General features: G+C 40.3%; 2 gene segments (V, D, J or C); both read right to left on the bottom strand.

Annotated features, from left to right (window-relative positions):
* Positions 1-3,966: 3,966 nt before the first annotated feature.
* LOC132829555 (Ig heavy chain C region, membrane-bound form-like) lies at positions 3,967-24,552 on the bottom strand. The segment is given in 7 exon segments: positions 3,967-4,431; positions 4,571-4,698; positions 7,531-7,860; positions 8,308-8,616; positions 10,599-10,910; positions 14,017-14,325; positions 24,474-24,552. Coding segments are annotated over 7 exon segments (1,416 nt in total).
* On the bottom strand, positions 24,498-26,270 carry LOC132829557 (Ig heavy chain V region-like). The segment is given in 3 exon segments: positions 24,498-24,564; positions 25,649-26,032; positions 26,138-26,270. Coding segments are annotated over 2 exon segments (426 nt in total).
* Between the last annotated feature and the right edge of the window lie 1,443 nt (positions 26,271-27,713).

Here is a 27,713-nt window from a genome sequence, read left to right as displayed (position 1 = left end):
TGGATCATTTGGAACACGAGCAGACTGCCCTGCGAATGATGACCTTACAGAATAGGATGGCTTTAGATTATCTCTTAGCAAGCCAAGGGGAGCATGTGCAGTTATTGGCCCGGAGTGTTGTACCTATATTGAGGATGAGAGCTCGGCTGTATATAATGATACTTCACTAATTAACGATGTTGCACTAAAGCAGATGATCGGGACCACACAGACTCAAAGGAGGCCTGTGCCTGGTGGAACCTACTGTGTCAGCTGTTGGGATGGTAAAGTCTATTGGGCTGGACATTCTCTCCATTCTGGCCATCATTCTTGCATTTGTATTAGTATTCGAATCGCTTGGGCCCCTTATTAAGAGAAGTTGTCAACTTGTCCCGCACGACGCCGATGTAAAAAGGAGACAAGCCCGATATGGACACAGGAGGAAAGATTGACAACCTACACTTTTGACTGATGGCAATTTAGATGTAGAAAACAGAAAAGAGTTTGCTCGACTTCAACGTATTAATATCTGAAGGTTATCATGAAATGATAAAAGGGAGAGAATGATAAATTGGAAATAGATATAGTGACCATATAGAAAATGGAGCTTAGAATGTTAACTAAAAATGGCTGAAGCACATTGGCTATATTGCCCAGCATCCTGAGCGAACAAATTGCTAATACAGCAACTTGCACAGGGGGGGTAAACATGTCCATCCCACAGATCTGAGAATGACATAGTACCAGCACTAGGTCAAAGGGCAGCCATCAGAGGAGTACTGGTGCCTTACGGTCTAGCTGTAACACATTAATGAGGTTTGAAATGTTTACATTTAAAGAGCATCTCTGAGATTTGACTGTTGCTTTGAAGAGTTAGAAAAATAATGGGAGTTAATGTCTGACTTTAAAGATAGTGTTAATATCTTACCAGATGGGTGCTGGTGTCTGTGTGTTAGATTTAGAGCATGTTATGATGTGTAAGCTTACAATTAAGTATACTTTGATTAATATACTTTGCGATAGCTTAATGACACGGGACTCTGTATTGGTGAGAAGTTATGTATAAATGTAACAACTTTCCCTATCAACGGTGAGAGAATCCACTCTTTAGTACCCAGTGTGGTCTAAGTGCTTTTCAACATTTAAAAGGCATCTGAGTGTGTATAAGATATAGGATAGTCTTGATATGGGCCAAGTACTGGCAAATGGGACTAGATTAGTTTGGATATCTGGTCAGCATGGGCAAGTGAAACTGAAAGATCTGTTTCTGAGCTGTCACACTATGACTCTGTGATCTACCCCTTTGCTCTTAATGTTCGAGACGAATCTCTTTGGATTATCTTTAACATTATCTCCCAAGGCTATCTCATTTTCCTTTCTTGCCCTCCTCATTTCCCTCTTTAGAATGTCCCTGCCCCTCTTTTACTCTTCGAGATTCACTGAATCTCACTTATCGATATCTAATATATGATTCATTCTTAATCTGAACCAGAGCCTCAATATCTTTATTCCTCCAGTGTTCCCTCCTCTTACCAGCCTTATCTTCACACTAACAGGAACATCATACCTCCGAACTCTCGTTATCTCACTTCTGAAAGCCTCACTCTTGCCGGCCGTCCCTTGAGCTGCAAACAGTCTACTCCAATCAACTCTTGAAAGTTTTTGTCTCATACTATCAAAATTTGCCCTAGTTCAATTAAGAACTTTAACTTATATATAATGCCAATCCCTTCCATGGATGTTTTAAACTAATCGAATTATGACCCGGGCCCCAAAAAGCTCCCCTACTAACCATTCAGTCACTTGTCCTGCCTTATATCACAAGAGTAGGTCAGGTTTGCTCTTTCTGTGAGAGTTACATCTGTATATTAATGAAGAAAATTGACTTTAGCACTTACCAAATTCCTCACCAAGCTCTTAAGATCATGACTGTCTCACTTTATGTTTGGAAGGTTAAAATTTGCGATTATTGCAATCCTATTATTCTTACATATAAATAAGATCTCTCCACATATTCATTACTCAATTTCACTCTGACTACTGGGGGGACTATTACAATTGCATCAAAGTAATCATGCCCTTCTTATTTATGAGTTCCATCCACATAGCTTCACTGGACCATCCCTCAGAAATACCTTGTGTTAGAACAGCAGTAATGTATCACCACAAGAAAAAATGACTCCAATCTCCTTCTAGCTCTTCCTACTTCTGCCGTATCTTTGATGGTGGGAGGGGCTTTGAACATAAATTATTCAATTTACTGGTGATGGTTAGTAGCAGAAAATAAAGAGACTGTGGGGGACTTGGGTGATGGGAAATAAAAGGTTCCATTGTGTGGAAGGAAAATTCTGGATATAAACAAGAATTTTAAAAAACGAACTCCACTCTGTCTGCCCAGCTCTTGCCTACACCGCTGTACCTCCAGAGTACTTTCCTTTTATTTTGATGAGTTCAAGTTAATCTCACCCGCTGTTTTGTACTTGTCAACCATTTGTTAACGGGTGTTTGCTGTTACAGAATGTAGGCTGCCTTACTGTGTACGTTCTCAGAGTTCAGTGTTTGGAGTCCTTGTTGTACCAACCTGTGCTTTGGTCCATCATGCAAAATTACAGAAAAATATTAACAGCAATTTAAGGTAAAATGTTAGGATATTGGAAAAACAGCTAAGAGCATCAAGTTTGACAGAGGGGTTGTGGGAAAGGACATGGAAAGCAGCAGGGTTTCCAGAACTTCTGATCTCTGTCTTCCCTGATCGAAATCAACCTGTGATTGATCATTTTTGAGGATTGTTATTCATTAATATCGGTGTGTCAGATAGATCTCCGTCTCAGGGAGGGGTGACGTGCTTCTTTGTTTTGTGATGAACTCAGGGGAACATACAATAGTAAGGGGGTAAACCCAAAGGGGGTGAAGGAGCAGAGGATCCTCCATGTGTATGTGCACAAATCAGGGAATGTACCATGATACGTGGACAGAAGAGCAACTAAACCCTACTTCATCAATAACACCGCAGAGAACAAACACAAAGCAATTATGTTAAACTGAAATCAAACAGTCTCTTGTCTCACCTGGAATATTGCATCTAGTTTCAGGAGCCACATTTTTGACAAAATGCGAAGTTATGAGATTGGGTGCGTGACTGATTCACAACACTATTCCCGGGATGATACACCTCACCAACTCTGAGAAATTGAGAATGTTCTCCTCTGCTGATAGTTCCCAGACTCTGTGAACAGTTGCTATGATTGGTTCCCAACTCCATCTTGCATCATATAGATCCCAATGGCTGAATATTTCAGGGACTCATGAGCTCTGACTTGCCTGATCAACATCGACCTCTGATTTATTATTTTTGAGGGTTGCTGTTCAGTAATATCCCTGTATCAGATAGATCCCAGTCTCATTCCCTGGGATTTGACAGGTGTGGTGTGTCAAATAGATCCCAGGAATAGTGCTCCATGAGATTTATGTGTGAGAAAATCTCCAGTTCTGAGAATCCGCCCTTGGATTGTGCACGTGTTGTGTCTGACTACCTGACTGAACGTTGACATTTTTGGCTGATGAATGTTTCGTTGGGCGTTTTAGGTGGTGAGTTATGCATTACTAACCCAGGCTGTCCGGACATTGGGAGTACATGTAGTTTAGACGGTGTAGAGTAAACTTTCAAACTCCTTTGCCTGCCTTTTATAGGCTTCTGGTGGAGCAAAGCTCCTCATTTGTATCATTACGTGACCCGAGGCCGTGACCTTTGGTGCATAAGAGGAAATGTTCTCTAATCATTCTGCCTCTGGAGTGTTCCATCAGGCATATCGTGTGAAAGATGCATTTACATTAGTGGGCGGCATGGCAGCGCAACATTAAACTAAATGACTGGATGAAACACAACCAAACAGAACAAGTGAAAGTATTTGGCTGGGAAAGGAGTAGGATGTGGGAAAATGTATGATTACTGACTGGCCTTGAAGAAAGAATGAAGCAAACTCAAGGTTAGTGCATATTCATTCGAGATTTATTAACCATTTCAGAAAGCATTTTTATCCAAAAAGTTGATGTAAAAGCTAACAGAAGTGAATATAATGGCTGGGTGCCACATTGAGATGAGAACACATGCGCTGTGAGGTGGGAATTTTCTGTACATCAGTAACAGTCACAAGAAAGGGAATACAAAGGCTCATCAGAAAGGGTAGGCAACCATTCTGAGTAAGGAACAAATAAAAACAAAACAAATGGGCTTCAAACAACAGGGAAGCTACAAATTCTTCCAACCACAACCATTTCAAAGATATCAAAGTAAAAACGAAAATCCATCAATAATTGTCTCAGTTACACACTGATAAACTGAAGTGATCTCACTGTGAGAGTCAGCAACAGGACAGATTGTAGATTGGGAATTCAGAGACCTTGATAAGCAGATCAGGAAAATCAAAGGGGTCCACAACTCATTCACTTAACCTGGAAAAGAGAGATAAAGCAATGACACAGATATTTATGATCAGGGACTTTCAGATTTAATGTTTATTCAATGGCACACTTAGAGATTTCACAAAACATATTGGGCTGTTTGGCATGAGAAAGATGTGATTATTCTCACCTTCACCAGAGTGACGGCAGCGCTGTAGAAAATACTCAGGAAGAACAAGGTGATGAACGTGGAAGCAGTTGTCCAGATGTTGCTGTTATCATCCTCATAGTCTTCAATCCAAGTGCGATCTATTGAATCTATGAATATAAAGCCGAGAGAACGCATTTAGATCGTTTATTGATCCAGATCGATCTATGTGTATCCAAGTCATGTAATTAGAGACCATTACATCTTCATAAAGCAGTCAGGTATTTCTCAAGTGTGACTCTTATCTGTATCCATCAGTGCATTATTGACTCTCAGCAAGAAATTACAAATACTGACTGCACATGTTCTTTCTTCATTGTCCATGTCAGAATGTTTTAAATTAATTTTCTTTTAATCTATTATTTAAGGATATTATTATTTGAGGAATGCTTATTACGAATGATTATTTTAATTATATCATTATATTTTAAATATAGGCTGTGACAGCACTTTAGTTGAAAATTGTGGCCATCACTGAATAAAAGTTCAAATGTGATTCTCACCTTTATGTATTGGTGACCAATTGCTTGGCAAATCGTGAATATAAGTGACATCACAGTCAGGACATTGCTTCATATTTTTGTTTGTAGGATCTGTATATTTAGGAATAAGTTTTTGTACATGTGTCCCTTAATTTATTTGACCTACTGCTTGGTGTGTTTGGTTTCCCTTTAATGGTTGTGTATGTGGTTATGAGTGCCTCTTACTTCACTCTTGCCCATGTTGGAGTCTGTGCATGAATAAACATATTCCTGTTCCTTTACTGCTAGTGTTCTCATGTGTTTGTGCACCGAAATTTTGGTCTTTTCACATTGTGTAAGCATCATTATGCGAATATGCCACTTCATTGCTGCCTATGCTTATCTTGTAATGTCTTTGTGAGTGTTCACTTTTCATTAGTGCTATCTAAAATGTGTGCTTATGTGTCTGTTTCAGGTCCTACCTAAACTAGGTTATTTTCATGTTTATGCTTAATAAATGTTAGCATGCAACGTCATGTTTTGATGGATGTTTATATTTATATGATGATGTCTGCTTGTGTGGCAATCTTTCCCAAACCATCTCCTGAGAAGCTTGTTTGTGTTACTGTGTGTGGATGCTTGCTGATGCTTGTGCTCATTATCCTTATTTAATAAACGCCCCTCTATTTATTGATCTATGCACTTGTGTGTCTGCATGTGAGACTCGGAATTTGTGTGTACGTGTGACATTGTATACATGCTGATCAATGTGGTTTAAAAATAACTAATTAAGCTGCCTCTGTCATCGTATGTTTGTGATTCTGAAAATGGGAAAATAATGATATTAATGTTTATCTCTGTGCACTTATGTGCCTGTGTGAGTTGACATGTGGGAGGACATTTTTTGGAATTTGTATCTGTGTGTTCATGCGTGTATGTCTGTACGCATTGTGCTGTATGAATGTATATGTATTCATGCCCATTCGTGTGTTACCGTGTGTCTATATTTCTCATGGTTAAGTGTGAGTACCCTGATCATTTGTGCAAATAATTTTCTTTCGGTGTATGTGAGTTTTTGTATGAGCTTAGGTGAGTGTTCAAGTACCACTTGCATGTGTGGCTCTGTGCGAGTATGCGTGTGTGACATCTTATCTGTATGCACATTTGAGTGTGCACATCAATATGTGTCTTTAGGTGAGAGCCCATATATGTGTCATTCCGTGTGTATTTGCGATCATCTCTCTGTATCTGTTCTTATACCAGACTGCAATTTTTATTATTCTAATTTATTGTTCTAATTTTAATGGATTGCCTATAATTAGATTTGACCTTGGTGTTGTAGGAAACATTTCCCATCGTCGTGAAGAGATAAGCGTTTTATGAGCAACTCTTCTGTTGCAGTGATAGAATTTCTGTCTCTGAGAGAAAAGGCGTGAGTTCAAATCCCCACTGCCCCAGAGATAACATTTCTGAATATGTTTATTAGAAAATGTCTACTTGTGTTCTGTATGTGAAACAAAATGGTATCAGGTATTCGAATACCAGAATTGATCCCATGTGCTCCAGAAAACTGAGACAAAACTATAGAATTCAAACCGGGACAATGCAAACACCAGTTTTGGATTAGGGGAATCAATGTTAATCATTTGTTAACAGAGCCAAGCGTGTCCAACATGTTTCAAAGGTATTATTTTGCATGGAAATGTTCAATCTTTGGACAGTAAGCAAGAAGCTGACTGTTCCTGTTAGTAACTGGGTTACATTACAGAGGACATCGACCATGAAAACTCTGCACAGGGAGCAAGAGGACAGACCATTCATCGTTCCCCTCCCCTCTGCTCCACGACAACTTATCTGTCATTTCTCTTTGGTGTGAAAGTGAAGATATATTCTGTCAACTCATGCGCTGGCGCAAGATCCCTGGCAGTTCCCCAGAAACAACGGTTACATTCAAACTGTTCTGCACTCTTTACGATTGGTATGTTCCAATCAAATTTAATTTGAAAGTGTCTTAAATTTACATTTCCAATTGGTGCAATGTGGCAGTTTAAAACTGACATGAATTTTATAAGAATGTCCAATCAGGGGAATCAAGAACACCAAGTTCAAAACTCGTGCTCTACCCTTGACATAAAATGGACATTGTCAGATTTTGTCACAGAGGGATTTAAGATGGACAAGGGACTTGGCGGAATCCTGCAATGAGTGAGCTTTACTCTGTCTCTGACCCAGGGTGTATCTGAGCAGAGAACATTAACTGCACAAGACACTTGTCCTAGACCTGTTAATAACCCACTTTAACTACAGAGATGGAATGTAAGTCAGAGTGAGAAACAACTCATTCAGTATTTAACTCACAACTGGAGGAAAAAGAAACTTTATTACTTCTGTTGAATTATTAAATGCAACTTTGAGATTTTTATTGACATGAATTAACAGTGTCCATCAGTGCAAGTGAAATGTTTACGAAACTCGGTTTACCGCTGGATTTATCGACTGTTCTGTTGATGATCTTCAATGGAATCGCTTCATGTCCCACCACACAGGAGTAAGAAGCACCGCTGGCCCACTCCTCCGCTGTAATGGATAACAGGCTGTACATGAAGAAGGAAGTGTTGTCACTCTCCGCCATCACCTCGGTGTTCTTGTAGTTACTGGGATTCACCTGCTTGTCATTGTTTGTCCACTTGACGAAGATCTCTCGGGGGGAGAAACCTCTCACTAAACAGGTGAGGGAGAGAAACCTCTGAGCGGAGATTTCTTCTGTTGGTGGCAGGAGGACCGACACTGATGGCTCCAGCGGATTAATCACTGCAGAATATTTGAGACAAATATAAATCAATCAAAAACATCCTGAACCAATATCACAATTTCACTCAATATTAAAATATGCCATTTTTAATTTGGGATTTATTCACTTTCGTTTTCTAAAAGAGTACACATTCTGTTCAGTAAAAAAAGTAAAGTTTAATGTGAAAGTTGCCTCCATGTTTCCAGCCCACAACAAGGGCATTCTGTCCAACTGTCATTGCTGATGGTGACATCACAACCCAGGTTTCTTCCCACCTTATCTGACTTAATCAGAATACAATATCCTTTGGTCCATCTTTTTCTTTATCAGCTACTTAGTTATCCTGCCTTCAGATGCATCATAAATGCTCCCAACGGTGTTTGTTCATTACCAATCAAAGCCTGCCATTGATGTAACTGGATCTGGATTCCACATGGGATGCTTTGTGTTTTAATCTCACCGCTCACCTTTCTCCTTGTGGATGGAGTCTCTCAGCGGAGTCGGTAGATTCTGATGGTACACCACACATTCAAAAGTAACACCACTCAGCCAGGCTTCAGTAGAAATGTCTAATTTGCTGATCACGCTGTCGGGATTCTGTCCAGGCTGGTCAGCAATCTCGGTTTTCAGAAGCTTCTTTTCTTGCTTCCAGGTCACGCTGACTCCAGATGGAAAATTGGACACAACGCAGGTTAACGTCACCGTCGCCTCCAGTAAGACTTGTTCGACTGGCGGTGGGAGGATTTTAACGGTGTTAGGGTGGCACTCGGTATCTTCTATGAAACAAAAATCAAAGTCAATGAAAAATGCCCCTTTATGATACAAACACCCAATCTTCAGATTACTTCTTCACAGGGTGAAGACACCACCTTCAAAATGGCAACTCCAACCATTGCTGAAACAATGCTTACTATTGTTGATGTATTTTGATTTGTGAAAGCATTTGTGATTACCTATGACATACCCTGTGTAATTATTCCAAAAGAACACTGGCTTTGTAACAAGTGAAAGCTGTGAAAAAAGTAAAATCATCGAAGATACCATGATGTAACCCATGGAATTACCTTTCTTTCAGAGTTTGTCTCTCACTTAAGACCATCTATTGATACTTGTGACAAGAGTAATCTGAATATAATGAGTTCATTTCCATGTTCATAACCCTTAGGTGCAAGTGCTGCTGGTCACGCTGACTGCCAAATCACATCCCAAATTTTGGACAAATTATAAGAAATAATAATTATTCTCTTTGCAGAGTTCTAAAGTGCTACAGGAGCAGTGAATATCCATGGAAATTCTGTTCATTATATTTAACGTGATCAAAAATACTTTGCGTTATTGGTGTGATGTCATTCTCTAATTTATGTCATTGTTCCTCGTGGGCTGAGTTTGGAGTAGATCTGAAAACAAGGCACTGAGTACAGCATTGGATATCGAGAAGGACACCCATCTCCTTAAGTCTTTCCCTCCATTCAGTTAGTTCATGACTGGTCTGTACTTTCACTTTATTTACCAAGCTGCATTTTTTAATTTCTTCATAGAGCAGGGGAGAAAAAAAAACAAACAAAAGCGTCTTAAATTAATCTACAAACGTGATGGAAATGTACACTAATTTTATAGACATCCACTACCCACTGTGTAAACATCGCCACCCCCAAACCAGGCTAAATCAGCCTGTCTCGAGTTCCTCGTTCACTCATCCCTATTGTAGCATTCTTACCAGAATTTATTCTCCTGCCTCATCCACTACTTACAGAGAGCATCTTAAAGAGGCTCAGTGAGATCACGTTTATCCCAGTTCATCAAATGTGATACCCACTTGGTCTGTGGTCTGATCCCATAAATGAAGTTAAAGAGCTCAGTACCAGATAAAAATCGATGTCGTACAATGTCCAAGGCCAACAGGTCATTCCTGAGCAGGGAGTGAAGCATTGAACGCATTTTGATTTATTTTCAAGTTAGGGTCACTGCATATTTTAACCACGTCATTTTGAGACCACAACATCATAAGATAGAGGATCAGAATAAGGCTGTTCGGCCAATCCAGAGTTTAGATCAGAATGATGCTGGAAAAGCACAGCAGGTCAGGCAGCATCCGACGAGCAGGAAAATCGACATTTGGGCTAAAGCCATTCTATGGTCTTCTCCCCACACTAAACAAGAACCGATCCATCTCTGGCTTGAATATACACAATGGCCTGGTCTCCACAGCCCTCTGCAGCAACAAGTTCCACAGATTCATCACCCTCTGGCTGAAGAAATTCCTCCCCATCTCAGTTCTAAACGGTGCCCCTTTGACCCTGAGACTGTGCCCTTGGGTCCTAGTCTCGCCTACCAGTCAAAACATCTATTTACATTCACTCGACCTCAGTCTCTCAGTATTTTCTATGTTTCAATTAGATATCTCTCCAATATCCCCCCCTCCACCCCCAAACTTATCCTTGAAGCCACTACCAGGCAAGGATTCATCACTCTGAATGCCTCTCCCAGCATGGTCAGGCAACAAACTATTTAACAAACTATTTAACAAAGCTCACTGTCTATATATCTATCTTCAACAGAGAGGAAACATGCTTTTCTGACTTGCCAAAATGTTGAATTATGAGCAATGCTAATGTAACATTCAAACTGAAATGAGATACGTGACATGCTGGGAAATGAGAAGCTGTACCGTGCTGTTTACTACGCCTGATAAATTAGTGTGTTTGATTCACATCAGAGTTCAGAGTGATTTGTAGCTCTCCCAGTATGTGTCTCTTACCCTGGAGTGCGGTGATGTTTTTACTTTGAATGTTCTCTTCGTGAGTGACCTGGCAGGTATAGACTGCGCTGTTGTACCATTCACCATAAGGGACCATCAGCCGACTCGTCACCGAGAAGTTCCCGTTCGCCTCACACACGGGAGACGTGAAGAAGCCAGAATCCAAGCGTCGGCCATTTTTCAACCAACTCACGTTGATTGCCTTCGGATGGAAATCGATGATTGAACAAACGACAGTTGCAAACTTGCTGCTTGCGATTTCTTCACTGGAGCTCACAGTTAGGAGAAGAGTTGGTGGGAGAGGACCTGTACCTTTAGGAAACACATCGCATAAATTATCTGATGAATTTCATAACAAATACAATCAGTTCTCATATATCAAGGTTTCTTGTGATTAATGGATACAAGAATCATAATTGTGCAGAGTGCTGGAGAAGCTGGGATCCACACAGAAAGATCATCAGGACAATGTGAAAGGCTAAAATTATAGGACACAGCAAGGGAGTCAAGGAGGCATAGAAACTATAGGCCGGTAACATCAGAAGGGAGATAGCAACATTGGATGGTATTCGTTTTAATGACAGAGTCTGATGATCAAGGCAGATGAATTACCGGCATAAATGAGGAAATGATGCTGTTGCTATCACGGAGACATATTGAGAGCGGGGCAGGAGTGGCTATTCAATTTTCCAGGATTTAGTGCCTTCAGGCGAGACAGGGAAAGATGGAAAAGGATGGGGGCAGGGGTTTGCGGCACGGAATGTTGCTTCTGTCACAATTCTGACAAGAGTATTTTAGGCTGTAAAGAGAAATGAAATCATAGATACCTCCTCGAACAAAGGCAAATGGACAGTACTTCAAAACCAAAATACAGCAAACATAACTACTGGGAGAGCACGATAGGCCTTACTATAGGTCCAAAAGACCAAGTGCAAATACATGGATAAATTTCAGAGATATGTAAATTAAATAGGGGAATGAGAAAAGAGGTTTTTAACTTCCTCAGCATAGGCTTGGATATTCATTTTGTCTAACGTTTAGAGGGAGCACAATTCTGAAAATGCCCCCAGGAGAATATTTAAACAAAGTATGTGTTAATACAGAGAATTTTAATCCAGACCTTGCAAGAGAGGGGTGAACCTGAATTTAACTTTTGGGAATGAAGTCGACCCAGTGGGTAAAACATCAATGGTGGTGCACTTTGCAGACAGTGATCGTAAATCAGTTGGATTTCAGATTGTACTGCAAAGGAATAGACATTGGCCCAAAGTTCTGAAAAGGGGAAGGACAATTTTAGTAAGATCAGGTAATGACTTAACCAGAGTGGACTGGAAGCTGACACTTATTGGTAAATCTGAGTCAGAGCAGTGTGAAACATTTAAGAAAGAGACAGGAAAATCATAGGGAGGACATTTCCCAGGAAGCCACTGAATGGGACCAAGAATGTAACGTGCTCTGGACACCAAAGGGCATGGAGGGTGAGATAAGGAGAAACAAGGGAGGCTTCCTGTCTATACTGAAATCTCAAAACAATAGAAATTAGTATGGAGTACAGAACGCGCAAGGGGGAGTTTGAAAGACAAAGGAATTAGAAGAGCAAAAGGGACCATGAGAAAATAATAGGAGTCAAAATAAAGGAAAATATTTTTAAAAGTTACAGGCTCATTCATAATAAAAGAATTATTCGGGAAACAGTAATGCCCATTAAGTGTTATTATTGGAGTGGAGCCGGAGGATTAGGTTGTGGTCAAAACGAATGTGTTGTGTCAGTGTTCACTAGTAAGAGGGACAATGTGGGGACAGAAATCATGGAGGAGTGTTGTGATGTACTTTCAGAAATTAGGACACATGACGTGATGTTCTGTGTTGTCTTGCTAAATGAAAAGTGGTTATATTTCCAGGGCAGATGAAAAGTATACCAAGCGGTTGAGCGATGCAAGGGATGAAATAGTTGGGTCGCTAACAATAATTTAGAATTACTGTCTGGCCACAGCAGTTGTGCCAAGTGAGTGTAGATCAGCCAACGTTGCACTGTTACGCAGGACAAAGGAAGGGATAAATAATGAAAACACAGATCTGTCAAGCTAGTCTCAGTGGTAGGGAAACTATTGAAAAGTGAAATTAGTCTTCATTTGGAAGATAAATCAACAATTTTCAGCATAGTTTTATTGAGAGAAAGTCATGTGTAACAATTTGATAGTAGTTTTCAGAGAGATAACTCGATGTCCAGATGATAGCAATAATCAGAGCCAATGGGATCCGAGTTAATTTGACAGATTGGATCGAGAACTGGCTGAGTGATGGGAGCAGGGGATAATAGTCATCGGGTGTCTGGGTGACTGGGAATCTATGTCTCCTGGTGTTCTGTAGGGATTGGGGTTGATTTCCACGTTATTTCTCTTACATACCAATGATTGAGACTCAAATTTAGGAGGATTAACCAGTGAATTCACAGATGAAATGAAAACTGTCATGTTGGTAAGTCATGAGCATTATGGCTTTAGATTGCAGGAGGATATAAAAGGGTTGGTTGTATGTGAAGAGAAGTTGCAAATGGAAATTATTCTGGATAAATGTAAGGTAATGTAATTCGGCAGAAGAATCTGTGAGGTATGACATTTTGAATGGTGGAACCCTGGAAAGGCCTGAGGATCTTTGGTGCATGTACCCACCGATCCCCTATAGTACTGTGTCGTCTGGATAAAGAGACTAAGGAGGTGGGAGGATATTTGCTTTTATTAGCCTAGACATTGACAATGAAGAATCGGGAGATGATACTGGAACTTGATAGAACACTGGTTAGGCCATACTGAAGCGTTGTGTGCATGTTATCGAAGGAATGTGATTACACTGAAGGCAGTATTGATTAGATTTGCCAGGATCTTGCCTGGGTTGGAGGGTTTTAGTTATGAAACTAGATGAGATAGACAGGGGTTTTCCTTGAAGCAGAGGAGAATTAGGGAGAAGATTATCATGATGTCTAGAATTATTTTAGGCATAGACTGGGTAAACTGGATGAAACCTTTCCCCTTGATGGAGAGATCAATGCCTCAGGGGCACAGGGTGAAGGTAAGGCCAGGAGGTTCCAAGTGGATCTCAGGGGAAAACAAAATCAAACAGAGGGTGGTGTTAGCCTGGAGCTCAGCACCTATAAGTCATGTAGAGACTGAGCCCCTCATAATAAGTATGAAGTATTGAGATGCATCCTTGCAAGGGCAAGTCACACAAGGCAATGGATCATGTGCTGGCACATGAGACTGGAATAGTTAGGTGGCTGTTATTGATAGGCGTAAACTGGATGGATCAAAGGGCCTTTTTCCTGTGCTGTATAAGGGGATTCTGTGAAAATGGTTATAAATAATGCCTTATTCATATTAATGCCAGATGCTCTGTTTATCTCAGTTCCCACAATACGTACCTGGACATGGCATTTCTTTGCTCTTGTGTGACCCGCTGTGTTGAACCTCACAGTAGATTTTGCTGGGGCAATCTACCGCTGACCCGGGCAGGGTTAACTGGCTGCTCAGGGTGTAGGTTCCCTTCTTGTTTCTCACTGATGGGTAAGTCTTCAATCCACCATTCGTGATTAGCACCCCACCTTTCTTCCAGGTTACCTTGGTGACTTCTGGGGAATAGTCCATCACCAAACAACCAAAGATTGTCGAACCGGTGCTGTGCTCCTCACAGGAGGAGACCAGGCCATAAAGCGTGGGGGGAGATGGTGTCTCTACAATAGAATGACCAATTGAGCATGTTAGTTTCTGTTAATTTGACCTTATCAGTTACTCAAATGTATCCTCAGCTGTAACCGTTTGCCAGTATGCTCCCGCTGAAGTCTACAGCATAACTGGAGTTTATTTTTGTTTCCTACCAGTTGCTGATCATGATCATTGGTTCCCTCTTGAGAAACATGCCCTCGACCTTGACCATTGCCATATCATTTAGGAAGAAGAACATCCTGATCCCACCCCAGTAACTGTTTGAAGATCTCACCAATTGACACTTTCATTGGATTGCTGTGAAGAGCAGAGAAGTTTCACAAAATACAAACCAAGGAAATGCAGATTCATCGAAATTCTACAGTGTGTGCAAACAGGCCATTTGGCCCAACAAGTCCACACCCACCCTCTGAAAAGAAACGCATCCAGACCCATTCCTCTACCCTATTATGCTACGGTTAACCCTGACTAATGCATCTAACCTCCCAATCACTGAACACAACATTTGCAATTTCCCCAGCTTGTACAGATTTGGACTGTGGGAGGAAATGCACACAGATATGGGGAGAAAGTGCCAACTCCACACAGACAGTTACCCGAGGCTGGAATGGAGCCAGAGTCCCTAGCACTGTGAGGCAGCAGCGCTAACCATGGAACCAGCGTGCCGCCCCACGAGGTACCGTGCTGCTGGAAATACCCAACAGCTGGCAGTACCCCCGGAGAGAAATCAGAGTGAATCATAGAACATAGAACATCACAGTGCAGTGCAGGCCCTTCGGCCCTCGATGTTGCGCTGCCCTGACATACTAATATGAAGCCCATCCCACCTACACTATTCCATGTACATGCATAGGCCTGTCCAATGACAACTTAAATGTACTTAAACTTGGCGAATCTACCACCATTGCAGGCAAAGCACTCCATACCCTTACTACTCAATGAGTAAAGAAACTACCTCTGCTATCTGTCTTATACCTATCTCCCCTCACTTTAAAGTTGTGTCCCCTCGTGTTTGCCGTCCCCATACTTGGAAATCAGGTCCAGTGAGCCTTCCTCACTTATCAATGTAAGACAGAATGTTCTCTCTGGGAGGAAGGTCAGCAGCAGCAGCAGCAGCAGCAGCAGCACAGGCAGGAGCTGAGCACTGGGACGGGGAGGATGGCTGTCACGGCTGAACTCAGGCCAATTGGCTGGAAGTTGAAACATCTAATTTACAATTATCTGAATTCTGGAGGCCTCTGAAAAATGGAGGACCATTAAGGTTCAGAGACTTTGGAGTGTTACAGCTGAGTATTTATGTAAATATGATTTGAGAAATGAACAAGTAATCTTTAACTTTAATAACTATCAAACTGATACGCAGTTCACCACCAAACCTCATCTCTCAGACTAACCACTGCACTTACTCTGCCTAGACCTAAATTTCCACTCACATTGACAAACCCCACCCTGCTATACACCCATTCATGCCCGGAACACACAACCCCCTATCACACAAAACACATCCAAGGCAATCCATACTGACAGTGTAGCTGAGCAGAGAGATCTCGGTGCCCATGTACACAGATCCCTAAAAGTTGCCAGCCAGTTTGATAGAGTTGTTAAGAAGGCATACTTTGTGCTGGCTTTCATCGATAGAGGGACTGAGTTTCAGAACCACGAGGTTAGGTTGCAGCTGTACAAAACTCTGGTGTAGCTGCACTTGGAGTATTGTGTACTGTTCTGGTCGCCACATTATAGAGAGAATGTGGAAGCTTTGGAAGAGTTCAGAGGAGGTTTACCAGGATGTTGTTTGGTATGGCGGGAAGGTTTAATGAGGAAAGGATGAGGGTCTTGAGGCTGTTTTTGTTTGAGAGAAGAAGGTTGACTTAATTGAGACATAAAAGATAAACAGAGGGTGGACAGTGAAAGTCTTTTTCCTTGAATAGTGATGGCTAGCAGGAGAGGACATAGATGACAGATGTCAGAGGTTGTTTCTTAACTCAGAGAGTGGTAGGGGCATGGAACGCACTGCCTGCAACAATAGTACACTCGCCCACTTTAAGGGCATTTAAAAGGTCATTGGATAAACATATGGATGAAAATGGAATAGTGTAGGATAGATAGGCTTCAGATTTTTACACTGACCTGTGGAATCATCGAGGGCTGAAGGGCCTGTACTGCACAGTAATGTTCTATATTCTATATTCCAGATGGACATATGATCTCAATTCCTTTCAGTCATTTACACTCCTGCCGCCCTGTACCTGGTCCATGGTGAACCTGGCCCTGACTGGACCTGACACCATCATTTCCACAACCTCTGACAAAAGCCCACTACCCAAGACATGACCTCAGCCCTTGATCACTGACCTCTCATCTTACCCAAGACAACCTGTGCACATTGCATCCTAGCTCCTTTGGCATCTGTGCTTTACAACCTACCATTTTGCCAGACTCTGAGCTTTGCATTTTGACAACAAGTCCACCTGTCACTTCATTACAGTGACCTTCCACCCCCTGAAACATCCTGGCACCCTGCCCATCTCTACACTAACCAGCCTGGCATCCTGCCCACCTCTCCATAAACCAGCCTGGCAAAGACAGACCTCCTGCATTTCAGCTCAAACTACCCCTCACCTACCAAGCACAATTCGACCAAATTATCCTGTGACCATTACCATTTCCCTTGATGCCACCTTGCCAGACAGAGTGCACGCAAGCTTACCCAGCAGACAGCCCACCGCCTACCAGCCCAAACTCTCCCACATGCCCAATCTAGCCCCTCACTTGCTCACCACCTTCCAACTTTGAGCCTATCCACCATAAAGTCAGTGAGACATAAAGTCGTACAGCACCGAAACAGTTCCCTTGGTCCAGCCCATCCATGCTGACCAGAGTTCCCAAATTAAACTCATTCCACTTGCCTGCCTTTGGCCCATATCCATCCAGACCGATCCAGTTCCTGTAGCTGTTCAAATGGCTTCTCAATGTGGGACCGAGCTCTGCACTTACCGCTTCCTCTGGCAGTTCATTCCAATGTTTTGGACAATTACAACATGAAGCCCTAACTCCTGCACTCAGTGCTCTGACCAATGAAGGTACGTGCGCCAAACACCTTCAACACACTAGGTACTTGAGACAACGCTTTCAAGAATCTATGAGTCTTGAATCTATGAATTTCTGTGGTGGAGAATTCCAAACGAATTCACCATTCTTGTGTTGAACAGTAAACAATCAGGTTCAATGTTATCAGTGTGTTGGGAAGATTGATGAGCAGCAAGATTAATGATGATCCCATGAATGGAATAGCCTTCTAGAGAGGCCGAGATGCCTTCTTCAGCTTCCATTTTGCATGCTGACATGTCCGTTCGGCAGCATATTCCAAAATTGTGATCCTTGAGGATAAGGGCACACATGCATGTGAAGCTTTCCTCCAAATCAGACTTCAACTTAACTCTCAACTATTTCCCTGCCCGTTTCCTCTTCCTCAATCACAGCCATGGGGCTCACTTCCTAACAGCGCTGTGAATGTGCTAATACCACACAAACTTCAGCAATTCAAATAGACTGATGACAACTGGTTTCTCAAGGCGATATAAAAAGTCTGACACTTCCACACCTGTCTCGAGATTCAAACAACCACTAGAAGAATTGAAAATTATTTGAGGCACTTGTGTGTCTACACAAGATGACATGATTTCCTTTTTTTAAAAATCACACAACACCAAGTTATAGTCCAACAGGTTTAATTGGAAGAAAACTAGCTTTCGGAGTGACGCTCCACTATCACCTGATAAAGGAGCGTCACTCCAAAAGCTAGTGTGCTTCCAATTAAACCTGTTGGACTATAACCTGGGGTTGTGTGATTTTTAACTTTGTACACCCCAGTCCAACACCAGCATCTCCAAATCATGGTTTCCTTTTGAGTGATTTGACTGTGTTTTCACTGAATGAACAGAGCTATTTCTTAATCATATAATAGGAATGAAGCTTCCCTCATTTTTAGCAACTGCTGAAAATGTATTGCTGGAAAAGCGCAGCAGGTCAGGCAGCATCCAAGGAGCAGGCAGCATCCAAGGAGCCCTTCCTGAAGAAGGGCTCATGCCCGAAACGTCGATTCTCCTGCTCCTTGATGCTGCCTGACCTGCTGTGCTTTTCCAGCAACACATTTTCAGCTCTGATCTCCAGCATCTGCAGTCCTCACTTTCTCCTCATTTTTAGCAAGGCAATCACACATTATATTTCTTGATTCCAGGGAAGTATAGTGTTAAATTAATGAAATATGATGATTGGGATGTTTCAATTGGAAATTGTCAGATATTTAAAGTTTACTTTCATGAGCAATTAATCCCAGCCTCATTGTGTCACAGTACTCACAGGAATGTCTTTCAGAAATGGTGTCTCCCTTTGTTATGGGCAGTCAAATCAGTAAATCTGGGATAGCTTTTGCTTGTTAAACAAAGGTGTTAAAGAGCTTTAGCCAAAGGGAGACCTGTGGATTGAGCTCACAGATGCACCATGATCTAAGTAAGTGGGGGAACAACTAGGGGGGCTGAGTGCCCTCCTCTTGTTCCTACCTTCCTATCATTGTGTCATTCATTAAGCTAGCACTGGCCGTGAATACTTTTTATTAAAATATTTCGATAAATTAATTGTTTCACACATGCTTTAAAAAAAACTTCTGTTGATTATTTGGAACGGGATCACTGACATTCTCTATTTGAGTGATCAAAATAACTTCCACCCAATTACAGCAGCCACTGCACTCTGCAGTGTGTTGTTACTTCATAATAGTTTCTTGTGAAACTACAGCTCGAGATCAGGGCACTCAAATTCAATAATATCTCTGAACATTTGCAATTTGTTCAAATGCATCTTTCTCTGAAGAACGTGTTTAATCGAACAGAACGTTTTTCAATGAAACAACAAACTTTAAATGCTAGAAAACCAAAATAAAGACAGAAACGTCTGAAGAAACTCAGCAGGTCTAGCAGCTCCTGTGGAGAGAAGGCAAGGTGAACCTTTCCCATCCAGAGACCCCCTCTTCACCAAATTGTTTTCATGTTTTTGGCACAAGAGCTCACACCTGTTGAGATAAACAGTGATTCCGTTGGCTTGACTCCTGTTGGAAAAAGGATTCTTAGCAGAGGTACTGGATGGTCTGAGATAGCAATGGAAGACCAACTGAAAAGCTATCACCATCTGCTGCAAGTGTTGGATTCAACGGAAACCCCCACAGTACTGAACAATCAAATTCAGCTACAGCACTGGTTTAATATAAAGTAAAACAGCCTAAGCAAAATCTCATCAAATATACTTTGAAAATGATTCATTCGGGATTAGTTATAAATGATATTGTTAGAACAGCAAGTCAAAAGCTGGGATTTCTTTGAGCACTTACTCCATTAACCCCATCTAGCGATGCCCAAAAGCTTGTGAACAAATATTGATCTGGAAAAAGCTGCTAACCACCAAAATTCTGTTTAATGTCTAAGAGACACAAGTCAGGACAGCGATTGAATAGATTTCACTGGCCTCTGTGAGTGGAATTCCAACAAACACCCAAACATCTCAATCTGCTTTCTTGTACTGAAGTAACCTGATAAGAGATGGTGTTACATACCTCTCTAACAGGTTGTAAGTGAACACAGGCCACCTGGCACAGAATCAGGGACCCTACCACAACATCACAACAGACCTGAACACAATGAGCTCGACACTATCACGGAGAACACAGCTCACCTGTTTTGACAGTTTATAAACCATGTTAGTTATTAACACCTTCCAACAACCAGGGATTGTTCCAGAATGTTTGTACAATGAAAGTAACATTTCAACATTTATCCAAGAATACTTTGACAGCTGCTCCAAATTGTTCAAACTCGATGGGAACTACAGAGCAATAAAACTAGGAATTGCATTGCCATCAATTCACTGTCACTAGATTCCAACCTCGAACTCCCTTCCTCTTTCCCCTGTGAATGTTGCTGCACCAGACGGTCTACTTAGTTTGAAAAAGATTAAAATGTTTTGAAGTGTAATAAGACCATTGCCAGTAACATTAAAAGCTGATAATAAGTTTTCAAATAATAAGATGCAAAAAAAAATTCTGATTTTACATTGTGCCACGAAACATCTCCTGCATAACTGAGGCACAAAGAAAATCTGCAGCATATTTCCCTCTGCCTCGCTCAATCAAATATCTCTTGTTGTCAACAACCAATTTCAAAACTCTTGCTATCTGCCTTTTGTTCCTGAAACGTTCGTTCTGATTGGAACAACTTAGTCAGGGCTCTCAATTCTGAGGCACCTAATCAAATATTGTATTTCTGGCAGATAAAAGTGGTTTTGAAGCGCGAGATAAAATTGAACTGTCTGAGATTCAGGTATCCGAACTGGACAATTTATAAATGGTCAGGACCGTGGACAAGTTAGTCAGAGATAGCACTGAAACAAACTGTACAACAGACTTAATCCCAGAGGATACATTGCTCAACTCCTCACGTCAAATATATTCACTGTAATTGAATATTCATCAGAGGAACTAACCAGTGGATTAATGTGAACGAGAATGTGTTCACAATGAACATAAATAACCACTGAGTTCATAAACTTAATAAGTCATTGTATTTAACAAAATTATTGAGGTGGGAAATATCGCCAATTAAAGCACAGATCTGGAGGAAATGGATTATTCTCTAAATTATTTTTACATATTCTTAAAACGTTCCTCGAATTGTGGAGATTTTGCATGCACTGCATAAACAATACTGCATTCCAGTGTGGAAAGCATTTCTGTTGAAGGAATTAGGGCAAGGTTATTTTCTTGTTAACTGCTTGTAATGAACTAAAATGTTGAAAAAGGTATGAATTGAAAACATGCTTCTGTCTGGAGTTGCCCACTTTAACGGATGTCTAAGTAAATGTGGGCACTGCTGCCTCACAGATCCAGGTACCCAGGCTCGGTTCCAGCCTCGGGTGACGGCCTATGTGGAGTTTACACAATCTCCCCTGTGTCTGTGTGGATTTCCTCCCAAAATCCAAAGATGTGCAAGTCAGGTGAACTGGTCATGCTATATTGTCTATAGTGTTAGGTGCATTAGTCAGGGGTAAATATAGGGTAGGGGAATGGGTCTGGGTGGGTTCCTCTTCAGAGGGTCGGTGTGGACTTGTTGGGCCAAATGGCCTGATACATACTGCAGGAAATCTAATCTAAATGATTGTCACACTGAACTAATGTGAGCAGATTCCTTCAGATCGCTACATTGCAATAAATCGATCAAGTATATTAATTAAAATAAATATTACTCTATTTTCAGTGTTTGAATAAACAATGTGCTCTGTTATCCTCTAGTTCATGTCTTCTGCAAATTTGTGAACTCTGCATACGCCTGAACACATCGATGTAAAATGAATTTTCTGCGTTTGCAGCAAGTACTCCCATGGTTTTAAGAGGAGAGTTCCTACAGTATGGAAACAGGCCATTTGGCCCAACAATTCCACACTGACCCTCTGAACAGTAAGTAGCCCACCCAGACCCATTCCCCCTAATTTATATTTGTCCTTGACTAATGCACCCTAACCTAGACATCCCTGAACACTATGGCTGTGCTAAACTGCACAATCACCTGACCTGCACATCTTTTGGACTGTGGTAGGAAACCACAGCACTCGAAGGAAACCCACACAGACACAGGGAGAATGTGCAAACTCCACACAGGCAGTCACCCGAGGGTGGAATCAAATTTGGGACCCTGGCGCTGTGAGGCAGCAATGCCAATCACTGAGCCACCATGCTGCCCTGGAGTTCATGAGTGGATTACTTTAATTAATTCGAAATTTGGTTGGTCACATAATTCACTATAGCAGTTGTTTCCCGAAGAATGACTCTTCAGTTGATATTTTGTTGTAAAATGTAACTATTTATTTAACATGCACAGATTGGGAACACCTAAAGCACTGTGCAGGTTAAATAATTCAGTTAATGTTTTATTTTTATCCTGCAAATCCAGTTTAATCAGGGACATAACAATTAATTAACTCAAGTTATATGTGAAACTGATCAAAGCAGTGAAACTGATCTGTTCTTCATAGAATTGAGCAGAATTTCCAAATGGTCTTTGCCAATGATCTTTTCCAGCCAGAAAAATATGTATGTAGTGTACAGCGGAATTGAAAGGTGTTTCTTGATCAATTATAGCACAGTCATGGCATTTTTGCTCAAGAGCAAGAACTATTAGAACATTAGACTTTTGAAATTCTATTTATATTTCTCTATGACTTGTAAACTGCTTAAAGACAGACCTTGTGATTGAACTAGATAGTTGAGTTTCGAATTTGGATTGTAAAGCATGGATTAGATTAATCCTTAATTATTTATTTTAAGTAAAAATAGCACCTGAAGGTATCTGTTTTCCCTTCATTTCTAAAACCTGTGCGATTTGCCTTTCACTTTATAATAGACTTTATGAAATTGTAACTCGCATGCTGATTGCATTGAATGAGGAAAGAGCAGTTCACTGTCACCAACCGTGTTAACATTGCAAAAACAATGTAGAAACCAGAAACGGTTTCCCAAATATAACACATTTAATGTTACCCAAGCACAGTCCCTCCTCAACAGATCAACGATCACCAGATCACAACACGGTATGTTTGCAGCAGAACTAGCTCTGCAAACATTTTCAACAGAACCAAGAACATGATGTCACCTCACAAATAAAACCAAATTGAAGTCTAACAAAGCTGCTCAGAATCAAGCAAACTAATGATTAAATTGAATAGAAATAACAGGTCATAATAGCAACCTTGTTTGTGAGGGGACTTAACACTTAAAGCTGTAACGTTTCTGGCAATAGTTCAATTTATTTCTAACCTGCACACCCTTCCTGATCATGACAATCTTGTGCAGTGCACAGTAGAGTGGGGTTGAAGGCATATATTGATTAATCACCTCGTGGTCAAAACAAAATTACTGAATGGACAAATATTACCACATTATAATTTTAAGTTAGTTTCAATTACGTAATCTGATCAATTCTGCAGTTTCAGATTTAGGTCCCAAATTTTATTTTGAATGAGGCTACTTAAAACAAAATTCAGTTCGTTTACAATTAGAACGGAGTTTTTTGTTTAAAGTCAATCCATTAAAAACTCGTTTTTTTTTCATTTCTCACACATCTGGGTTTCTGCCTTAAGTTGTTTTTCAGACCGTTACAAATGGATGTCATGTTTTCAATCAAGCAGAGAAAAATGTGTCATATAAGTTTAACAAATGCAGAAATGATTCATGAAAAACAAAAGAACTTCACAAATATTGGTAATGAAAAGTATTCCAGAGAGTCAATCTCCTCACCAGAAAGAAAACATCGATTCAGAAAGCATGAAAACGCAGATCAATTTCACAAACTGAATAAGAATCCAATCAACTCAATTCAACAGAATCAAGGAAAATAAAATCAGAATCCAACCAATTCAATTCAACAGAATCAAATAAAACCATTTCAAAAGTCAATCAACACAATTCAACAAAACCAAGTAAAAACAAAGTCAGAATTCAATCAACACAGTTCAACCCGAATCAACTAAAACAAAGCCAAAATCCAATCAACTCAATTCAACAGAATCAAGTAAAACAAACTCCGAATCTAATCAACAGAATGCAATATAGCACCGCAAGAAACTTTGATGACAGTTTCTAACCTGCTTGTCATCAACAAAATTAACAAAATAAATGAGAAAATATAATCATGGTAAGAACATATATTCAAGAAATGAATAATGATATTTTAGCATATTTTAGTCATGTTTGGTAATATCTTGAACATCTTTGAATTTGTAGCATTTGTTGTTGATAATAAAACTCACAGTCAGGGTGTCACTGACATTAAACATTATTTATAGCTGACTGATTAAGAGACATTAGGTGTTTCAAGTAACCCAGCCACATAGAATGTCCATCTGATCAAAAAAAAGAGATACACTGAGCAAATGACTCCATCCTCACCATTTTAACTATTTGCTGAGCCTTAACTGAAGTCTATAATCAGTCTGAACAAAAATCAATCCGAACCAAACCAAACTCAGCACAGAATCTGAGTTTCATTTAATTCAGAAATTAGTCACATGAATAGAAAGTTTTTAAAAAGTCACTAAGAATGTTCAAAGTTCTTACCTGAAGTCACTGTCACCATGGTCCCTTGGCCCCAGTAGCCAAGATAGTCACAGTGTTACATTCTCTGGACTGGATCACACAATAACTAGCTCTGCATAAAACAAATCAAAAATCTACCATCATTTTAAATTTTCAGAACCACAGGCAAAATAAAGTCACGATAAATCTTCATCACATAATTGCGCGAGTGAATTTTGATCATTCTTGATAAATTTTAATACTGTTTTATACTTCACAGAGTAACACATAGCTGATTCTCAAAATCCCCAACTGGTGTATCAATAATTACCCAACACTTTTACAAATTAAATAGTGATACTGGCATAAAACCCCACAGAACTAATACCGAACTGCAAGTTAAGACGGTTTGTAGAAGTAATCACTGACTAGTTTCAAACAATGGAGGCTGAATAGGTTTTTGTATTGATCATAATTGCAGTGTCACCCCAGCTATATCACTGTGAGACACGTTGTGTCAAATACTATGACAGACTGTAAACTGTAAAATGCAAATAATTTCTTCACTTCCTAGAAAGCAGTGATTCAGACTCCTTTAAAAATGATTTGGTGCATTATTTCAGCTTTTACTATTCATTGTATTTTGAAAGCTTGGAATACTTTTCCAGGTTTGGTCTGCATTTAACTTGACAATCAACACGAAGAAGGTAGAAAATAATTCTACATTTGTACAAACTAGCCCGACTGGATTGTGTTTAAATTGCATCTCACATTATTTCACGCTCCTGCCACGGTAGAAATCACCAATTTGAGATAAATCCTTGTCAGTGGTTATTGTATGAGGATGTCGCTGTGCACAGCACTGTGACCCACTGTAGTATCACAATGATGTAGACCAGTACACTCATTCTCTGTTCTTTACTCTAGGTCTCAATTTTCATTTGAAAGAGCCATTTAGTACTGATCATGTTTAGAATGAATGCCATAGTTGACATAACAATTAGCAGTGATTTCCTGAGCTGTCAGATATATTTTGTCCCAGCATTTAATTGATGGAAGTGTTAGCAGTACATATGACATGCCTAAAACATTGTCCCATTGTGTCACCAGTTTGCTAGTTTAAATGGTACATTTCCTCTTTGATAGCTTTGTAAGAGGCAGCCTGAGGTCTGCTTCAGATCGCAGTTGGTATAATTGCATTTAAAACTCAAACTGACCATCAGTTTATGATGGAATTGACAAAATGTTCCCTCGAGCTGTTTTTGAACGGGTCCAGCCCTGGTTCCTCTCGCTGTGGTCTCTTGCACAGTAATAGATGGCGGTGTCTTCGATCTTCAGGTTAGTCATTTTCAACGAGAAAATGTTGTTTGAATTGTCTTTGGACGCAGTAAATCGACCCTGAATCGCTGGTGCATAGTTATTGCTGGATGAACTATCGTAGTACAGCAGCCACTCCAGACCCTGGCCGGGAACCTGGCGGACCCAGTACATGCTATTTCTGCTGAGATCGAACCCGCTGGTTTTACAGGTCAGTGTCAGGCTGCTTCCGGGATGGCCAGTCTCTGCCTCTGGCTGGGTCAAAACAACCTCCGACTGGACACCTTTAAAAAAGACAAGAAATAAACCATGAGCATTACTTTTACATTCCTGAGGTAGACTAACATTGAGACAGCAACAAAGACAGACTTAAACAAAAAAACACTCACATGATAAGAAAGTCAGTAATAAACTGAGAAAAATTGTCGACACAATCATTCTGATAACTTCTGGGAAGCGGTTCTGTCAAGATCTTTCTAAACAAAGCCGATCCCGGAGTGTTGAATTACGGTCCAGTGCCTAGGATTTATATGGCCATCGGAAAGGGCAGGCTCACAGCTTCCGCCTGTTGGTTTCCTGCTGGAGGCTGAGACTGGATCCTGGTCTCAGCTTGCACAGCCCCAACACATGGGCTCATGTATTTACCAGGTTACGCTTAAACATGGATATATACACATCTTGGGATATTTATTTTGCTGAATAGCTTCTTTGGGAGTGTTTTTTTTAATGGTGGAAGTAAAATTGAGTACCTTCAGGTCTATTTCACATGATAGTTGCAAGTATTTTGTTTTAAAATAAATCCATTCGGAAGTTACCTCCCTTTATTTCTACATTCATTCACAAACAGATAAAACTAAAATCAAAGTTCAAACGTATTACTAGCTAGTAAAACAATTGAGTTTTATTTCCCCAGGACACTGCCAGTCTCTGTCCCACTACAAAATAACATGTAATTCATACTAAACATTTCAAAATTCAATTTAGGCAACTGAATACAGAGCGTGTCCAAAGTGATTATATTCAGAATATTCAATTAGAAGTTAACTCCCTTTAATTCTACATTCCACCACAAGCAGATAAAGCTAAAAAGAACTTCAATCATATTATTAACCAACAAAATGAGTGACTTTATTTTTGCTGTCACTCAACGTCTCTCTCACTTTACAAAATAACATCCCATTTCTAATCTGCGTTTCTAAATTCCATTTAGGCAACCTAATATGGAGCAGGACTAAAGTGATTATGTTCAGAATGTGAGTGGATATCACTAAACAGTTTGGACCCGGAGATTAGAAGCACCTCCTTACATTGCAGAATGTCTCTCCTTGCATCTTTTTTTCAAATTTTTTAAAATGCATAGTAAAGGAAAGCTGTGTGCCTGAGAAACAAAAAGTGAGTTGGCAGTGATACATAACACCTAGGGAAACTTTTGAAAGAGCATCTAATGAACTAGAACAGGACAGTCCATACGTTTTTTTTAATAAAATCCTCAACATCTAAACCATTGCAGGTAACTGTCTGGGTACATCAGGAGTGTTTGGTTAAATTAGAGAGTATTACAATAATCATTACCACGAATGTAGGTTATAAACAGTACATTTCTCTGCTCACTGATAGCTCTGACAGGGGCAGTTAACTCATAAAAATAAGCAGAAATTCGCTGTTACACGACACCAGTGTTAACCATGTATAAAGGGCCCACTCAGTTTTAATGAGATAAATGAATCAGAGAATGGTGTACCAAGTGATGTGAGTTTGAACCAATTCAAGTTTGTTAATTTACTTTGAGATGATAACAAATGTTACTGCAATGTGGGATTTTGGATCCATTAACTTCATATTCAGGAGCTTTAAAGATACTCAATAAACAGGCTGAACTAACCAGAATGTCATTGCATTCAATGTCCTGTTTCTGATAGTCATACAGTGAATGCTGTATTCAGTGACTTTCCTTTTTAAAGAAGA

This window comes from Hemiscyllium ocellatum, chromosome 29 (assembly GCF_020745735.1).
Source record: "Hemiscyllium ocellatum isolate sHemOce1 chromosome 29, sHemOce1.pat.X.cur, whole genome shotgun sequence".
NCBI lineage: Eukaryota > Metazoa > Chordata > Chondrichthyes > Orectolobiformes > Hemiscylliidae > Hemiscyllium > Hemiscyllium ocellatum.
The sequence above is the reverse complement of the archived record's forward strand: the minus strand, read 5'-3'. Positions and strand labels throughout refer to the sequence as shown.